Raw genomic sequence first — 16,531 nt, 5'->3', positions numbered from 1 at the left:
GGGCACAAGTCATTTAACCCCAATTACCTCACCAAAAAAACAAAAACATAGACTGAATTGGAAAAGGACCGTAGAATGGAGAACCTAGACCATCAGAGCTGGGACGAAACTTCGAACACAATGTGGAAGGAATATTAAAACATGGAATGTCAGAGCTGGGAGGGAACTTGGAACACAAAATATCAGAGCTGGAAAAGAACCATAGAACATAGACTATCAGAGCTGGAAAGGATCATAGAACATGGGATATCAGATCTGGAAGGGATTCTTAAAACATGGAATGTCAGCGGGGAGGGACCTTTAAAACCTAACATCAAAGCTGGAAAGAGACCTTAGAACATAGAACGTAGAATGTTAGAGGTGGAAGGGACCTTAGAACAAAGACAGTAAGAGCTGAAAGACTTTAGAACATGTAATACCAGCACTGTACAGTCCTTAGAAAATAGAACAAAGAGTAAAGTAAAACCAATGTAGTCAGGATTAAAAGGAAAACAAAATGGGGGGGGGAATTTAATTGGTTAAAGGCCTCATCTCAAATATATAGAGAATTTTGTAAAACTTATAAGAATATGAGTTATCCCCCAGTTGATAAATGATCAAAGGATATAAACAGGTAGTTTTGGAAAATGCTCCAAATCATTATTGATTAGAGAAATGCAAATCCAAACAATTTTGAGATGCCATCTCACACCTATCAGATTGGATACAGTGATAGAAGGGGAAAATGACAAATGTTGGAGGGGATATGAAAATTTAGGACACTAATACACTTGGTGGAACAGTGATCCAATTGATCCAACCATTTGGAGAGCAATTCGGAATTATGCTCAAAGAATTACCAATTGACCCAGCAATACCACTATTAGGTCTGTTTCCCAAGGTGATAAGGAAAAAAGGAAAGGAACTTATATATTCTAAAATATTTGTAGCCGCTTTCTTTGTGATGGCAAAGAACTGGAAATTGAGGGGATGCCTATCCATTGGGGAATAAATGAATAAGTTGTGGTAGAGGATTGTGATGGACTACTACTGTGTTGTAATAAATGATGAGCAAGTTGATTTTAGAAAAGCATGGAAAGACTTGCGTGCTTAATGAAGAGTGAAGTGAGCACAGCCAAAAGAACTTTGTATACAGTAAGAGCAATTGCTCAAAGAGTAAGCTCTTCTGAGCAAGATGGATATTCAGATCACTACAAAAGAAGATGCTATTCACCTCCAGAAAAAGAAATGATATATGGAAGTATGTATTATATGGTTTCACGTATGTATGTGTCAAATGCTGGTCTTCTCTAGTGCAGGGCTGGGCAGGAGGGAGGAATACAGCTTGGAACTCAAAATATAACAATAGATAAATAATTTTAAAGAGGGAAAAAAGAAAATAGAACATAGAATGTTAGAGCTTGAAAGACCTTTAAAACACAAAATGGCTGCATGCTGCCAGCAGAGTGGGGCCCAAACCAGATTAAAATGTAATTGTTTAACAAAATAAATAAAAATAAAATACAACGAAGATAATGAATGTTAAATTGTAGTTTTCTAAGTCAGTATGTGCTTGCAGGGATCCAGTTCTATTTGATTTTGACACTGTTGTTTCAGAGCATAAGATATTATAGCTGGGAACATGGAACATAGAACAGAATGTTAAGGTTAGAAAAGGTCTTACAGAGCACCTAGTACAACCCCATAATTTTGCAAAGCAGGTGCAAAGTCTGCCCTTGGTCATCTGGTCCATTTTTACCTGAGAAAGAAGAGATGGTGTAGAGGAAAGAACATGGACAGGGATCTAGGAAGTCTTGGATTCAAGTTCTAGCTCTTACATTGACCTGGGTAAATAATTTACCTTCTCTGGGTCTCAGTTACTTTCTTTAACTACGTGGCCTCAAAGGTTTTTCATACCCTGAAGGCAAGGCATACTATGATTTCAAAATATATTGGGGCAGAAGGTCTTTGTGTTTATCATTTGACATTCTTGCCTTTATATCACTTGGAGGTATCCTCAGCAGCTAGGTGGCTCCGTGGATGGAGCCCTGGGCCTGGAGTCAGGAAAACTCATCTTCCTGAATTCAAATCTAGCCTTGGACACTTCCTAGCTGTGTCACCCTGGGCAAGTCACTTCAAACCCTGTTTGCCTCAGTTCCTCATCTGTAAAATGAGCTGGCGAAAGAGACAGCAAACGACTCCAGTATCTTTGCCAAGAAAACCCCAAATGAGGTCATGGAGAGTTGGACATGACTGAAATCACTGAACAATATAGCAACATCCTCATCTCACAGAATAAGTCACCCAGACAAAGTCCTCCCAGTTTCTAGGTCTGCATCCACTCAAAGCGATCGTTCATGTGACCTCACCAACGTGTTTAACTTTATTAGGCAGGGGACACAATGTGCTCAAAAATGGTATTTTTAAAATAGCATAGTAATAAAAGTAAAAACAAAATATTCTCCCCATCCCACTAAATTTGGGACACACTTTTGCAAAGATCATCACTAGTAAGAGTGGGTGCATATAAGGAATATACGGAAAGGCACACGTTTAGGGAAAACATGTGGCCAAGACAAATTTGTAAAGGCATGCACACGTAGGGACTACAAGTGACCTGGATATATGTTAATGGCACACACGTAGGGAACATGTGACCAGGACACGTGTACAGAAACAACCTGTGCCTTTAGCAGTGCAGGACTACTTGTGTTTTTTGGTAATATTGTGCTTCAGTTACTAATTAATTGATAGTATTATGAAATGTCAGTTCAGTGCTGCTTCTGCCAGGCCTGCTTCCTAATCGGACGCTGTCTTTTGGGGCATGTAGTTTCTGCTGTGCTGGATGCAGGGCTGCTTCTGACCGCCACTGGGTGAGGTTTCACCACCAGGTGTGAGTATATGGAATCTCTACTTGTAGCTTCATACAGAGTACTTAACTGTTTCTTCCTCAGAAGACTGGGTTCTTTTTTTTCCCTTCAAGTAGTCTACCATGATGGAAAATGCTATCCACATCCAGAGAAAGAACTATGGAGTCTGAACTCGCATCAAAGCATACTATTTTCTTTTTTTTTCTTTCTCATGGTTTCTCCCTTTTGTTCTGATTCTTCTTTCACAACATGACTAATGTAGAAATATATTAATATGATGGCACATGTGTAGCTCATATCAGATTGTGTGCTGTCTTGGGGAGGGGGAAAATTTAGAACTCAACTCTTATAAAAGTGAATTTGAAAACTAAAAATAAATTTTTAAAAAGTAGTCTGTTTAATTCAATGCTAAGCTTTTTAAGGTAGAAGAAAGTGATTCCCAGCTAACTAGCTAGCTAGTGCTCTAAGTTTGATTATATTTTTCTGAACTCAACTTCCTGGTTTCTGGGCTTAGGGTCTCTAGGTCAGAGACCCTGATCTGGCTTAGCATAGCTATATCCCCCATGCCTCTTTATTTCTGAAGGTTAGACTATGTCTTAGTCAACCTCCATTCTAAAGGGTGTCTCTCTCTGCCCCCTCCCCGCAACAAACTGGCAAGGGCTTTTGGGATCCTGGGTCCCTAGTTTCTTAATACAAAATTCCTTTGCATCTCTATGAGGATGAATCAGTGGAGTGGTGGTAATTAATAAGTGGAGGCTCAGAGAAAAAACTAAGCCTGGGGCCATATTATTTTCCCTCAGCCTAGACAAATTTCTGCCTTTATTATGCATTATCCAGTAGAGTTTAAATCCTTTTCTGGATTTTGGTCCCTTATACCTTATTTCATGTAAAATAAAGAGTATAGTAAGTTAAGAAGTTTCCCAGTGGCATGATGAGTTATGAGAATGATTGTGGTGGATTTTGGAGACTGTTTGGTGGGGAGTTTGAGGAGGGAAGAATCCACAATGAGAAGGCTTGGTTAATATTAGCTAAATCTAAGCTACTGATTCAAATCCTGTGATTGACAGGTTTGTTACTGTTTAGGGCCAGTAATAGTATTTTGTTCTGCATCTCTCCAAAGCAGTTATCACACAATATTATGTACTATAATTATCAGTATGGCTGTCTTTGTCCTACTATACGAGGGGTACGGAACCTGCAGCCTCGAGGCCATATGTGGCCCTCTAGATCCTTGGGTGAGACCTTTTGACTGAGCCCCAAGTTTTACAGAACAAATCCCCTTAATAAAAGGATTTGTTCTGTGAAGTTTGGATTCAAAGGGCCACACATGTGGCCTTGAGGCCATGGGTTCCCCACCCCTGTAGTAGACTGTTAAGTTCAGTGAAGGAAAGAATCATGATAAATGCTTATTGAATTCATGAATTAAAATTGTTAGTTTTTTTTGTTCAAACACATGAATTTAGCAACTACAAAATCACGTGGTTTCAGAGTTGGAAGGGATTGTGGTGGCCATGGGTAAATGAAAAGAACTACCTACCTTCCAAAGCAGCTCCTTACACTTTTGGGAAGCTCTATTTGTTAAAAGCCTCTACAATTTCTACATATTGTTCCTAATTCAGCCTTCTGGGGTTGAGCAAAGCAAATCTAACACCTCTTTCAGATGACAGCCTTTCAGCTTTTTGGAAGACATCTTCCTAACTCTTTTCTCCAAGCTAAACATCTCCAGGTCCTTTAACTAACCCTCTTACGGTACGACATTGAGGCCCTTCTGGTTGCTATACTTTGCACACTATCTACCCTGAAATGTTACACTAAGAACTGAACACTCTAGATTTGGTTTACTAAGGGCAGAACACAGCAGTACTAGATATTCTTATTCATACACATTGTGTCTTTCTTAATGATCTTCACTGCCTACGACTCTTTTTTCACAAATATCATGGAATGGAAAGGTTGGAAAGGACTTCAAATTCTGTTTAAAGTTCAATCCCTTCTTGAACCAGAATTTCCTGTACAATACCACCACCAAGTGGTCATTCAATCTTTGCGTGAAGATCTCTAGAGACAAGGGAGCTCGCTTTCTCCTTAGGTGCAGGATTCCACTTTTCTGATAGCTCTAATTGTTAGGAATTTTCACCAAACATCAAATTTGTATCCCCATATATCAAATTTTTGCCCTTGTTTTTCAGTGGGTTTCAGTCATCTTCAAATCTTCGTGACCCCATTTGGGGTTTTCTTGGCAAAGATATTGGAGTGGTTTGCCATTTTCTTCCCCAGCTCATTTCACAGATAAGGAACTGAGGCAAACAGGGTTAAATTACTTTCCAGGGTCACACAATTAGTAAGTGTCTAAGGCCAGATTTGAATTCAGGTCTTCCTGACTCCAGGGCCAGGCCTCTATTCACTTTGCCACTTAGCTGCCCTAAAAGTGCCTTTGGAAGTAAAAGGTTGATAAATTTAACTGAGATGCCCTGGAGACAGTACCCTACCTGAATAACTGAAAATCAAAAATTTGACTGGGGTCAAAACTTGTCTTCTATAACAGGCATTCTATATCAGAAGCCAAGGTTCTTATAATCAGATTACTCATATCATATCCTTTTGAGAGAGACTAGAATCTTTATGCCTAACTTGCTTTATAAAGGGATAAGATCTTCATAAGAAAGAGCTTCTGAGAATTAGACAATGCATCACATAAAAAAAGTTCTTTGAAAAGTATAATATTCTATGAATTATCTAATTTAATCCTCATAGCATAATTCATGGCATAATAAATAATTCTTATTTATAGCCAATAACACCCTGCTACACCTATAGTAGCTACTCAGTAAGTTTGTCAAGTGAATGACTGGATTGGATTGTACCTTGTGCAAACTATGCCTTATGTGCCAATTTACTGTGCCTTTAAAAATTTATCTGTTCAAAACTATAAAAGCATACAAAATATTTATTTCCTTTTTGTTAGCTTTTCTAATAGCGAGTCAAGTTGCTGTTTCTAGGGGGCATATCTACAAATATTTGAAAACATGAGGTACAGTCAAGTCAGTTAATATTTATTAAGCACTGGGGATACAAAGGAAAGCAGAAGGCAGTGTCTGCTCTCAAGGAGCTCAAAGTCTAATGGGGAAGAACCCCTCTCCCCCAATTAGGTAATCTAATATAAAACACAACCTATCAATTATCCTGGAGTCTTAGAATTTTAGAGTTTGAAGGAGCTTTAGAGGACTAGTTCAAAATTGTCTTTTTTTCCCCCCCACATTTTGGTTCCATTTTTACTCAGCTCAACAAAATTAAAACCTGCTTGGGCCATTCATACCTGATTACTGCACAGTATGAAACAGAAAATATGAATTTAGAGAAATGTGGGAGGACTCTCATGAAATGATGCAGGGTGTAGAAAACCAAGCCAGAAGGCCAATATTCACAATAATGGCAACAATGCAAAAAAAAAGTCTACATTGAGGGACAACAAAAAACTGGTCAACACGGCGATCAGTGTTAGTATCATATTATCAATATTAAAGGATACATAATTATGTTTGATTTGCAAACTGCTTTAATACATTGTTGTTTGAGCCTCACAATAGATATTACACAATTTCCCCATTTTACAAAAGAGGAAATCAAAGGTCAGAAAGGTTGAGTGACTTGTCCACGTCACGAAGCTAGTTAAGTGTCATAGGCAGGATTTGAATCCATGTTTTCATGATTCCAGATCTAGTGCTTTCTCAAATCTTTCCTGTTAATGTCTTATAAATCATTTTCAGGGAATGTGGTAATAGCTGGATGGCTAAGTGGATAGAGTGCTGGAGTCTGGAAGACTCCTCCTTCCTGAGTTCAAATCTGCCCTCAGACACTTGCTAGCTATGTATCCTTTTTGCCTTAGTTTCCTCATCTGTAAAATAATCTGGGGAAGGAAATGGCAAACCACTCCAGTATCTTTGCCAAGAAAACTCCAAACCAAGTCATGAAGAGTCAGATATAACCGAAAAACTACTGAACAACAAATTTCAGTCAATATAAGGGAGTTCTGTGGATGTTTATTAGGAAGTGTCTTTTACACCAAGAACAAAATGTACCAATAAGTTTAAAAAAAGTTTTGATTATGGAACATTGAAGTTAAGTGACTCGCATAGTGTTTGAAAACAGTCTTAGCTTTTCAGCACTGATCTTAATTAACTATCCAATGGAATATAAAAAGGGTGAATATTAAAGTTGGGGCAGACTGTTGGAACTTCCCAGCCCCTAAAAAAAGGCAGGTGTAATTAGATCAGTAACTGGTACTGGGGGCAGCTAGCTGGCACAGTGAATAGAGCACGGCCCTGAAGTCAGGAAGACCTAAGTTCAAATCCAGCCTCTGACCAAATACTTGACACTTGCTGGCTGTGTGACCCTGGGCAAGTTAATTAACCCCAACTGCCTAATAAATAAGTAAATAAACAAAGAATAACAACTGATAGGTATCAAATTGAGAGACAGGAAAGTACCAGAAAGAACACTAGACTTAAAGTTAGATCTAAGTTAAAATTCATTCTCTGCCTTCAGCTATGTGACCCACCTAAGCCTCATCTACAAAATGGTGTAACTTTATATACCTCAAAAGCTACTTGAAGGAAACATATTATGAAGCTTAAATTGTCATATAAAGGTGCTATTTCAAGGTTATTTTCCCTCAATGCTATAAGCTACCTACAATTTAGTCGATGGGCAGGCTGTAGCTGAAAAATTCATTAATTGGTGGCCAACCTGGAGATGAGTCTCTTATAATTTAAACAAGTGGGTCCCTCAGACAGTTAAGACTCTGGTCCAATATTTGCAACCTTTCCAGTAGCTTGGGCTCTGTTGGTATAACCTTTGAAGATTCAGGTCATCTCTGTATCATAAAGCATTAGAATAGTACTTGGAAGATTAAGTGTGAGATTATTAAACACACTTGGAGGCATAAGGATAATGTACGTCTCCATAATACCAATATACTTTATGTTGCACTCAGAAGTCAGGACTGTGAAATGACACCTAGCAGGTAAAAACAAATCGTTGGAAATACAACAAAATCCATTCTTTGTTACCAATGTGAAATGGGAGTAAAATTTGACAATTTGACATTGGACCTTTAAGCTCTTACGTATCCCAGGCCTAACTAGAGAAAAATACTAACTATGACTGTCTGGAGTAATCGGCAACTCTTCCCTTAACTTCTTAGAATCCCTAGTTTGTCAAAACTTTATTCAAATAACATCTTTTATTTCCTGCTACTCCCACCTTCTTTCCAACAAAACTCAACTTGTATCACTCACCTTCAAGGTCCTTGGGTGAGGCCTTTTGACCAAGTCCAAGTTTTACAGGACAAATCCTTTTAAGGAAATTTGTTCTGCAAAGTTTGGATTCAGTCAAAGGGCCACACTTGAGGATCTGGAAGACCACAGGTTCCCCACCCCTGATCAAGATGCTTACTGAGATAATTAAACCTATAGTACATATGAAAGGCCATACACATTTACCTCAAACAGAAATAGGCAAAAACACGAACATGTTGGTGTCAACCCATGCAACTTGAATTAGAACTCTTATCTGGGAAGAACTAAGGACATCAAGTTGGAAACACATAAAGGACACAAAACATTAATTTCTGAACTGCAGAATCTTAGATCTAGAGCCAGAAGGGATCTTGAAGGTCAGTCATCTAGTCCACCTCCTTACCTCTATCAATGAGGAAAGAAGCCCACAGAGGTTAAGTGACATTACATAGTGAGTAGCAGACCAGGGAATAGAATTCAAGAATGTGACTAATTTCGGAATCTCAACTCTTTATGCACCTCATTATTCCATGATTTAAGTTCTAATTCCTTGATTCTTATGGCCAAAGCTAAATGTTACTGTATACTACAGAAATGTTTGATGGTGTTCTTCAATTTAGGTATGAATAAGAGCATAGATTTCACTCCCTCCTCACCTAAGTCTATAAACCTTAGATAATCAAAGGCCCTGAAATAGCTTCTCAATATCTACCACTCTATTTATATAAAGATATATATTTGTGCAAAGAAATCACATACTCACTAATATTTGAAATATCCTTTTATTGCTATTTCCACACGTTTTATATTCAACAGCTCCAGGATGAAAAATAAAAATATCAGCAAGTAATTTTTACAATATCTATAGTTGAGAATCCACGAAAATTTCTGCAGCAGAGCAGGGCCCTGTTTGAAAGCACTACTCTGAAGAGCTCAATTCCTATATAACTTTATTTAAATTCAAGACATCCCCCTTTTCTGTTAGAATTACAAAAGGAGTTTGTTGCTATAAAAACATCTAAAATAGAATTTCTAAATAAGGCATGGTCTAGGGTAATAGTATTAAGATCCAACTTTGGATTTTTTAAAACAAATTATGTGGAAAGAAGTACTATATTTACAGAAAGTTATCTACATATGTGTACCTAGAGGTACAAATTGAAAGTTAAGACTGAAGACTTAACAGTTAAACATATTGTTGAATATCTCAAAATCTGTTCTCTTTAAGAGCTTTCCCCCCTTTATCTTCTTAGGAATGAAGCATGTCTAAGATCCTCCTTCATCCTCAATCTTGGGAGCCAGGTAATATTTTAAGTGGCCCATATCTGCAATCTTATACTCTACAACTAAAAGAAAAAAAAAGTTAATCATTTGGTAGCATTATGAAAAGGATCACTTTAAATCCATTGATTGAAGATGAAGTAATTTATTATCTTACCAAGTGGTACATCTGCAGACATACTGAGTGTTACTGTAGGAGAAAGTGGAGTGGCTTTGGTAAAGAAATTCAGGTATCGAAGTGCAAAGGTCAACTGAACTGGCTCATTCATCTCTATTGTAACCTAAAGGAATAGAGAAGTCTTAGAAATAAATCTGTTCTATCTTACAGTAAATTCAATTGGAAACTTGATTAGGTATTTTTCTTTGGGCATTTCCTTAAAAATTTCACTTTAATCTCCCCGGTTCTAAGGTGGGGCTGAGTTTTTATGATTCTTTTACAGTTTTTTGAAAATGTGCCATTAGTATGCCCATTTCCCCCATAATCCCTCCAACACTTCCCACTCTTTGTAATCCTTTCCAATTTGCTGAGTATGAAGCAGAACCTGATAATTATTTTGATTTGCATTTCTTATTAGAAATTTAGATAACCTTTCACATGATTCTAATAGTTTATAATTTTTGAGAACTATTTGCTTGTATCCTTTAACTATGCATCAACAGGAGAATGGCTTTTGGTTTCTTATATTTGTTAGTTACCTAGGATAAAAGACTATCAGAAATGTAATAAGATATTAACCCTTTCTCAACTGTCTTCCTTAACTTTTAGTTGCATTAATTTTGTTCATGCAAAAGCTCAACTTTTATATAAACAAAATTATGTTTTGAATTGCCCTTAATCCCTTGTTTAGATAAGAACTCTTCATTGATGCAAAATGAATTAATAAGAACCAGAAAAACAACATCCACAAAGACTACAACAATGTAAGCAGAAAGACAAAAGAAAAATTGAGACTGAAGGCTGTGAAATTATACTTGGCTGCAAAGAAGAGATGTGAAGGCATTTCCTTCCCTTCTTTGTAGAAATGGGGAGGAATATGCTATAGGTGTAACATCAAGCTTGGTTAAATTGGTATGGCTGATTGTAGGTTTGCTGAATTTTCCCTCTTATTTGTTGTTATAAGGGATGGCTTAGTAGAAAGGGATATATTGTACTGGAAAATGAAGGTGATGCAAAACCAAAATATTAATAATAAAATTCATTAAAAAATAACATGCAGGTAGGTATAAAAGAAGCCAAAGTGTTTTATAATAAAGTTATTACAACTGTACACTGATCTGAAAGGTTTGGGGATTCTGGTTAATTTCCTCATTAATTTACAATCATACTTTCTGTTGATAATTTTTTTGGGAAACCTATTGTCTACTTTAACACCTAGAGTTTAAAGTATAATTAAACACCTAAATGAAAGACTAACTGAGCGCCTACATGCAAACCACTGTGCTAGAAGCTTATGGTAAATACAAGATATAACACATTTCAATACAAAGTGAAATATGGTCAATTCTATGAGTCATATTAAAAAACTACATCAAATTCAAGACAGGTAGAAGAGTATAACAAAGTTTGTAAAAGATCTGGTTCTTAAGCTAACCAAACCACTAGAGGGGACCTCACACAAATCACTTAACCTCTAGGTTTAGTCTCTTCATTTATAAATGAGGGTGCTGGTTCCAACTAACTCTAATAAACTGTGGTTTTACATAACTTAACATTAACCTGGATTCCATACTGAACTTTAAAAACAATACAACCAATTTCTCATCATCTGACTTTTCTATACACCCCTTCAGAAAATGATACAGCTGCTGGAGTTAGGGTGCATTGTTGTGGAAAAGGGATTCTGCCTCTAACTCATTTTAGAAGGAGTCTCAAAACTAGCTACAGTTAATTTGTGGTTTTCAAAATTGCTATGCTAATCTTCCTGCCTGGCCTTGGACAAATCTCTTAAGCTGGGCTTGTTTTCTCATCTGTAAAAAACAAGGGGGTTAGCCTCAATGATCTGTGAAGTCCTTTTCCAATTGTAAATCTATGATCTTATGTTCCACAGGTAGAAGGCATGTCATTCCACTTTTACAAATTTTATTATCTAAGATAAAGTTGGAAAATACACCAAAAACCAAATAGGTCTCTACCAATGACTTTCATTTGAATATCAAATTATACCCATTTAATATTTAGAATTTCAACCTATTATTCTAGTCTAGACAGGTTATTTTGTTTTACCAATACTGTCATTTACTGCACATAAATTATTTTCTGAAGATCTAGATGTGACTTACAGCTTCCTCCTCTTTGTCAACATTACTTGTCTGTGACAGTTTTACATTTCCACTTCCCAGTTCTCCACTGGCAGAAAATTTCACACCATCTTTTGCACAGGAAATTACAACAGCATCTCCAATATGACTGAGATCCCGACAGATTCTTGCAAATTCACCAGAAGGCATTTTCACTACACAACTATATTCTTGTTCCTGTAATACAAAAACAACTTTGAATATATTTAAGAGTTTAAATTTGTCATCAATCTCATTTGCTGAAAAAAATAAAAGCAACGAAACGGCATTCTTTTGAATAACATCTACTCCAAAAAGATAATTTTAAGTTATGACAATTTATTTAGCAAATGGTTCAAAGCTTAAGAATACAACTGTTTTTTGAAAGGAATGTTTTATATAAAAAGAAGCAAGTAAAAAGCACATTTAATAGTTATAAATAGCCAAATCCATTTTTCTTGAATGTATTCTGAAATGATCAAGATCTTCGATCCCAGTCACCCTACCAGATACTGGGTTCTTAACATTAACAGCCCTGATAGATACATAAAGATAGGCAGATATATAATTTACCGAAACTTGTGTCTTCCAAAAACAAATCTATTATTTTTGTATTGGAAATTTTAATATCCAATCACTTTTCTACTTTGATATAGATAATAAAAATTTATCTTCCCTTGAAATAATTAAAATCTACTAAAAGCTACTTATAAGCTTAAATGAGCTTATAAATTAAGAAACATTATAGGAGAAGAGATCTAATGAGAGTAAGTTAAGAGGGCAGAGTCTGCCTAACATGGTGGAAATTAACTAATGTTTTTGGTGACTGAAGACCTAGGGCTCAAATCCTGATTTTTGTTGTTATTCATTTGTAATAATTCAAACACAAGGAGAAATAAGATCCAAGCTCTGATTTTAGACCATTATTTAACCCAGTATTTCGTTGAATAGACGACATAGTACATAATAAGTTAAAACGAATACCACATTATTAAGCTTTTCTTTCTCTTGCAAAAATTTTCTTTACATATTAGAACCTCAAATATGTAAATATTAGAAACTGGTTCTGGTCACATTAGTGTATTTTATTTAACTATTATAATTAGACACACAGCAAGAAACCTTGATACTTACTGGAATTCCAAGTTGTTCAACATCTAAATCCATTAATTTCATCTCATAGTCTGACACTTTTTCCTGATCTACAAATAAAACATAATATGCCACTTTATATTTCAGTATTAACGGACTAATTTAAAAGTGGGGTATGCATTCATAGTAGACAACTTACTTGGTGCCTCGAATATCAACGCAAGGGTATCTGCATTGTCTTCGGCCCTTAGGGTAATAATATCTTCGTTGCTGGCACATTTTAAAATTTTGGACATGCTAGACAGTGAAGAGCAAGGAATAAATAAGTATATTAATCTACACCGTCCAGAAAAGTCCCAAAGGGATTACTTCTATTATTGCAACTGGCTATCTTCACCTAATGGACACCGAGATGTGTCAGGGGGATGAAAACAGGAGACCCAAGTGGCACATTTTGGTGGTAGAGGGCATAGCGTATTTCCCCACCTAAGACATACTTTTTTTTTTTTTTTTAAGTTCAGCCGCAAAGACAGCCGGGCCCCTCCGTAACCGGCCCGCCGCCTCCTTTCCGGCCAGGCTCGCTCGGGCCAGAAAGCCTCTCGTGGAGGGCGGCATGGTTTTTACTCTGCATTCGAAGCTTCGGAGTCGCCTCGGGGAGCCTTCCCGCCACAGCCTCTCGGACCGCATTGTGAGCTTGGCGCCGAAATGACGTTGGGCGGGAGGCGGCCGGGGCGCGCTTCCCCTTTCCCAAACCGCGCGCTACAGCCTGGTCCCGCCCCCCGCCGCCCCCGGGGCCAATGAGGCGCGCCCGTCCCCCCCTTCCTCTCCCCGGCCCGGGCAGCAAGAACTACCCCGTTCCGCCGCGTTCCCGCCAAGAACCTCGGGAGAAGCCCGGGGGAAGGGGGAAGGAATACTCTGTTTACTCCACCACCAAACCCAAGTTCGGGCACAGGTCGTGCTTACCTGGTGAGATTAACGCCCATGGCCAGGTTGCGGTCGCAGCGGTAGGTATCGAAGCCCTCCGAGCGGAGGGTGAGCTGCACCAGGGAGATGTGGGACGAGTCCATGCTCTGCAGGTTCACCCCGCCCGAGCTGATGTCCCAGCAGGCCTCATTGATGAAGTCCTTCAGAGCCTCCAGCACCTTCTTGAGGATGGAGCCCTGCACTAGTCTTGCCTCGAACATGGTGGCGAACAGAGATACCAGAGCAGAAATGAGGAAAAACAAAGTAGGCCTAGGCCCGAGGGGAAGGAGAGCTGGGCTCACCCACTGAAGGGAGGTCCTCGGCCCGAGAGGAGACGCGGACACAGAGAAACACGCACACCAGCCGCCTCTAACCAAATGAGGCTCCGCTTCTCCTGCTCGCGCTCTCGCCGGCAAGTCGCTGTGACGTCACGGCGTAACCGCCCGCCTCCTCGATAACGCTACTGGTGCTTTGTCGACCAATCCCATCACGAAAGCCTCACCGAAATCCCCTGAGCCAATCAGAGGAAGCGGGTTTACCCCTCCTTTCGTAATTGCCCGGGCTTGTTCAGGTTCATCTAATCTATTCTCAATCTTTTTTAATTGGGATTGGGGGATGTTTTGGAATTGTAACCTAATTCTAGGAAGGTGCCTTTTTCCTTGGAGAGTGGGATTTAGAGCTGGAAGCGGCATGGGAGATCATTTTATCTAATCCTTTCAATTTACAGATGAGGAAATTGAGGCCTCCTAGAGTTGAAGAGTAGAGGGTTTTTTGCTTTTTTTATCCCAACATGGATAATATGGAAATATGTTTTGCATGATTTCATGTGTACAATTGATATCATACTGCTTGCCTTCTTAATAGGTGGGAGGGGGCAGTAAGGAGGGAGACAATTTGGAACTCAAAATTGAAAAAAAAATTAATGGGCAGTTAGGTGGCACAGTGGATAGAGCTCCAGCCTTGGAATCAGGAGAACCTGAGTTCAAATCCAGACGCTTGATACCTACTAGCTGGGTGACCCTGGGCAAGTCACTTAACCCCGATTGCCTAAGCAAAAAAAGAAAATAGATTTTAAAAAATGAATGTTAAAAATAAATTTTAAAAAATGACAAGGGGAGGTGAAAATGAAAAAAATGAAGTATAGATTATAATAATGAAACTTGAAAACTGAGAATAGTATAGTTAAAGATATAAATGAGTTAAAAGACTGATTTATCTAAACATTGCTGAGGAGTCTGGAAGATGTAGGTGTTTGCGTTTTGCATTTTACAAAATCAATTTGCTCAGTATGATAATTTTTTCCAAGCTTTCTAACTTCTACTTATTACACCTATATGTCCAAGTCATGGATAGAGAGAGGCTGAGGCCTGTTTTTCCCTTCTCACCAGAAGGCCACCCAGCAGATAAAAGTCAGCCCAAGAGAAGGACACATTCTGGTTAATGAATATCTGTGTCCCAATGGTAGAATATAAGATCTTTGAATTCAGAGACCATTTTCACTTTAGTCTGTATATCTCCAACTCTTAGCACATACAACTCAGTGCATCTGAAAGGCCACAGGCTCTGAAGGCAACGAGTAGTGAGGTATTCTCTACATTCTCTCGGGAACCTCATCAGTTCTCATAAGTTTAATTACCACAGACATAGGTTGATGTGGTAGCTGTGTGAGTGGAGAGTAGTCTGAAGAGAAACAATGTTCTGGAGGTAGAAATGGCAAGATGTGGCAACTGATTGGATAGATAAATATAATGGAGAATGGGGAGTTAAGGATAACGTGGAGTTTACAAACCTGTGAGGCTGGTGCCTTCAACAGAGATAGTGAGGTTTGGAAGAGGGGAGAATTTGGGGAGAAAGATGAGTTCAGTTTCAGACATATTGAGGTTGATATGTCTTGGAAAGAACCAGTGCGGGGCCTGGAATCAGGAAGATCTGAGTTCCAATCTAAATGCAGAGAATTATTAGCTGTGTGACCTTAGGTACTATGTTTGCCTTAGTTTCCTCATCTGTAAAATGGAGATGATAATAATAGTGCTTATCTCCTAGGATTGTTTTGAGGATCAAATGGGATAATATTTGTAAAGCATCTGGCACATAGTAAGCCCTATATAAATGTTAGCTATTATTATGATTGGCTGTATGATCCTGGGCAAGGCACTTAAGTGTCTTAATTTTCTTATCTGTAAAATGGAGCTAATAATAGCATCTATCTAGTAGGGCTAATTAGCACAGTATCTGGCAGATTGTAGGAACTATACAAATGCTTATTCTCCCCTCTCCTTCCCAGATTATTGTATCAGCTTCTTGGCCATGTGATCTGTTAATCAGCTACTATGGTACTGTGGCTTTCTACTGCTTTTTTGTTGTTGTTCCTTTATTTAGCTTTTAAAAGCCCTTTACAATCTGGCTCCAACCTATCTTTCTGGCCTTATCGGACTTTACTTCTGTCAAATTTGCCTTCTTTTTATTTATTATAGAGAGATAGCCCATCTCTCATTTCCATGCCTTTGCACCAGCAGTCCCATGTCCCTGGCATGCATTCCCTCCTTAGCTCTACCTCAGGGTCCCTCTCTTGCTTTAAGCTCAAGCACTGTTTTCCATGTGAAAGCCTTCCTTATCCCTTCTAATCACTAGGATTAGTGCCCTCCCTCCACTAAATACCTTGTATTTGACTACTTTGTATTTATTTGTTTTGATCACTACATATTGATGGCATCTATAAGGCCAGTATGTATTTGTTGACTTCCCCATTAGAAGCTCCCCACATAAGCTCCT

General features: G+C 38.4%; 1 protein-coding gene across 1 annotated transcript; it reads right to left on the bottom strand.

Moving 5' to 3' along the window:
• Nucleotides 1–8,912: 8,912 nt before the first annotated feature.
• Nucleotides 8,913–14,176, bottom strand: PCNA (proliferating cell nuclear antigen). The gene is made up of 6 exons (XM_020985366.2): nucleotides 13,760–14,176; nucleotides 12,996–13,093; nucleotides 12,839–12,906; nucleotides 11,708–11,902; nucleotides 9,585–9,708; nucleotides 8,913–9,492 (listed from the first exon to the last, which is right to left on the bottom strand). Exons 1-6 carry the CDS (start codon nucleotides 13,978–13,980, stop codon nucleotides 9,413–9,415), a joined length of 786 nt encoding a protein of 261 aa, XP_020841025.1. The 5' UTR covers nucleotides 13,981–14,176; the 3' UTR covers nucleotides 8,913–9,412.
• Nucleotides 14,177–16,531: the final 2,355 nt, after the last annotated feature.

The sequence above is a fragment of the Phascolarctos cinereus genome, unplaced genomic scaffold, assembly GCF_003287225.1.
Source record: "Phascolarctos cinereus isolate Bilbo 61053 unplaced genomic scaffold, phaCin_HiC Scaffold_2;HRSCAF=192, whole genome shotgun sequence".
NCBI lineage: Eukaryota > Metazoa > Chordata > Mammalia > Diprotodontia > Phascolarctidae > Phascolarctos > Phascolarctos cinereus.
This window is presented reverse-complemented; position numbering and strand designations above follow the sequence as displayed.

What these genes read in the sequence shown, in the direction of transcription:
- PCNA (XM_020985366.2), bottom strand. Translation starts at nt 13,980, where the DNA reads ATGTTCGAGGCAAGACTAGTGCAGGGCTCCATCCTCAAGAAGGTGCTG. An exon ending in GTTGATATTCGAGGCACCAA is followed by an intron (nt 12,907 to 12,995) that starts GTAAGTTGTCTA and finishes TTTTATTTGTAG; the next exon opens with ATCAGGAAAAAGTGTCAGAC. An exon ending in TTGAACAACTTGGAATTCCA is followed by an intron (nt 11,903 to 12,838) that starts GTAAGTATCAAG and finishes TTTGTATTACAG; the next exon opens with GAACAAGAATATAGTTGTGT.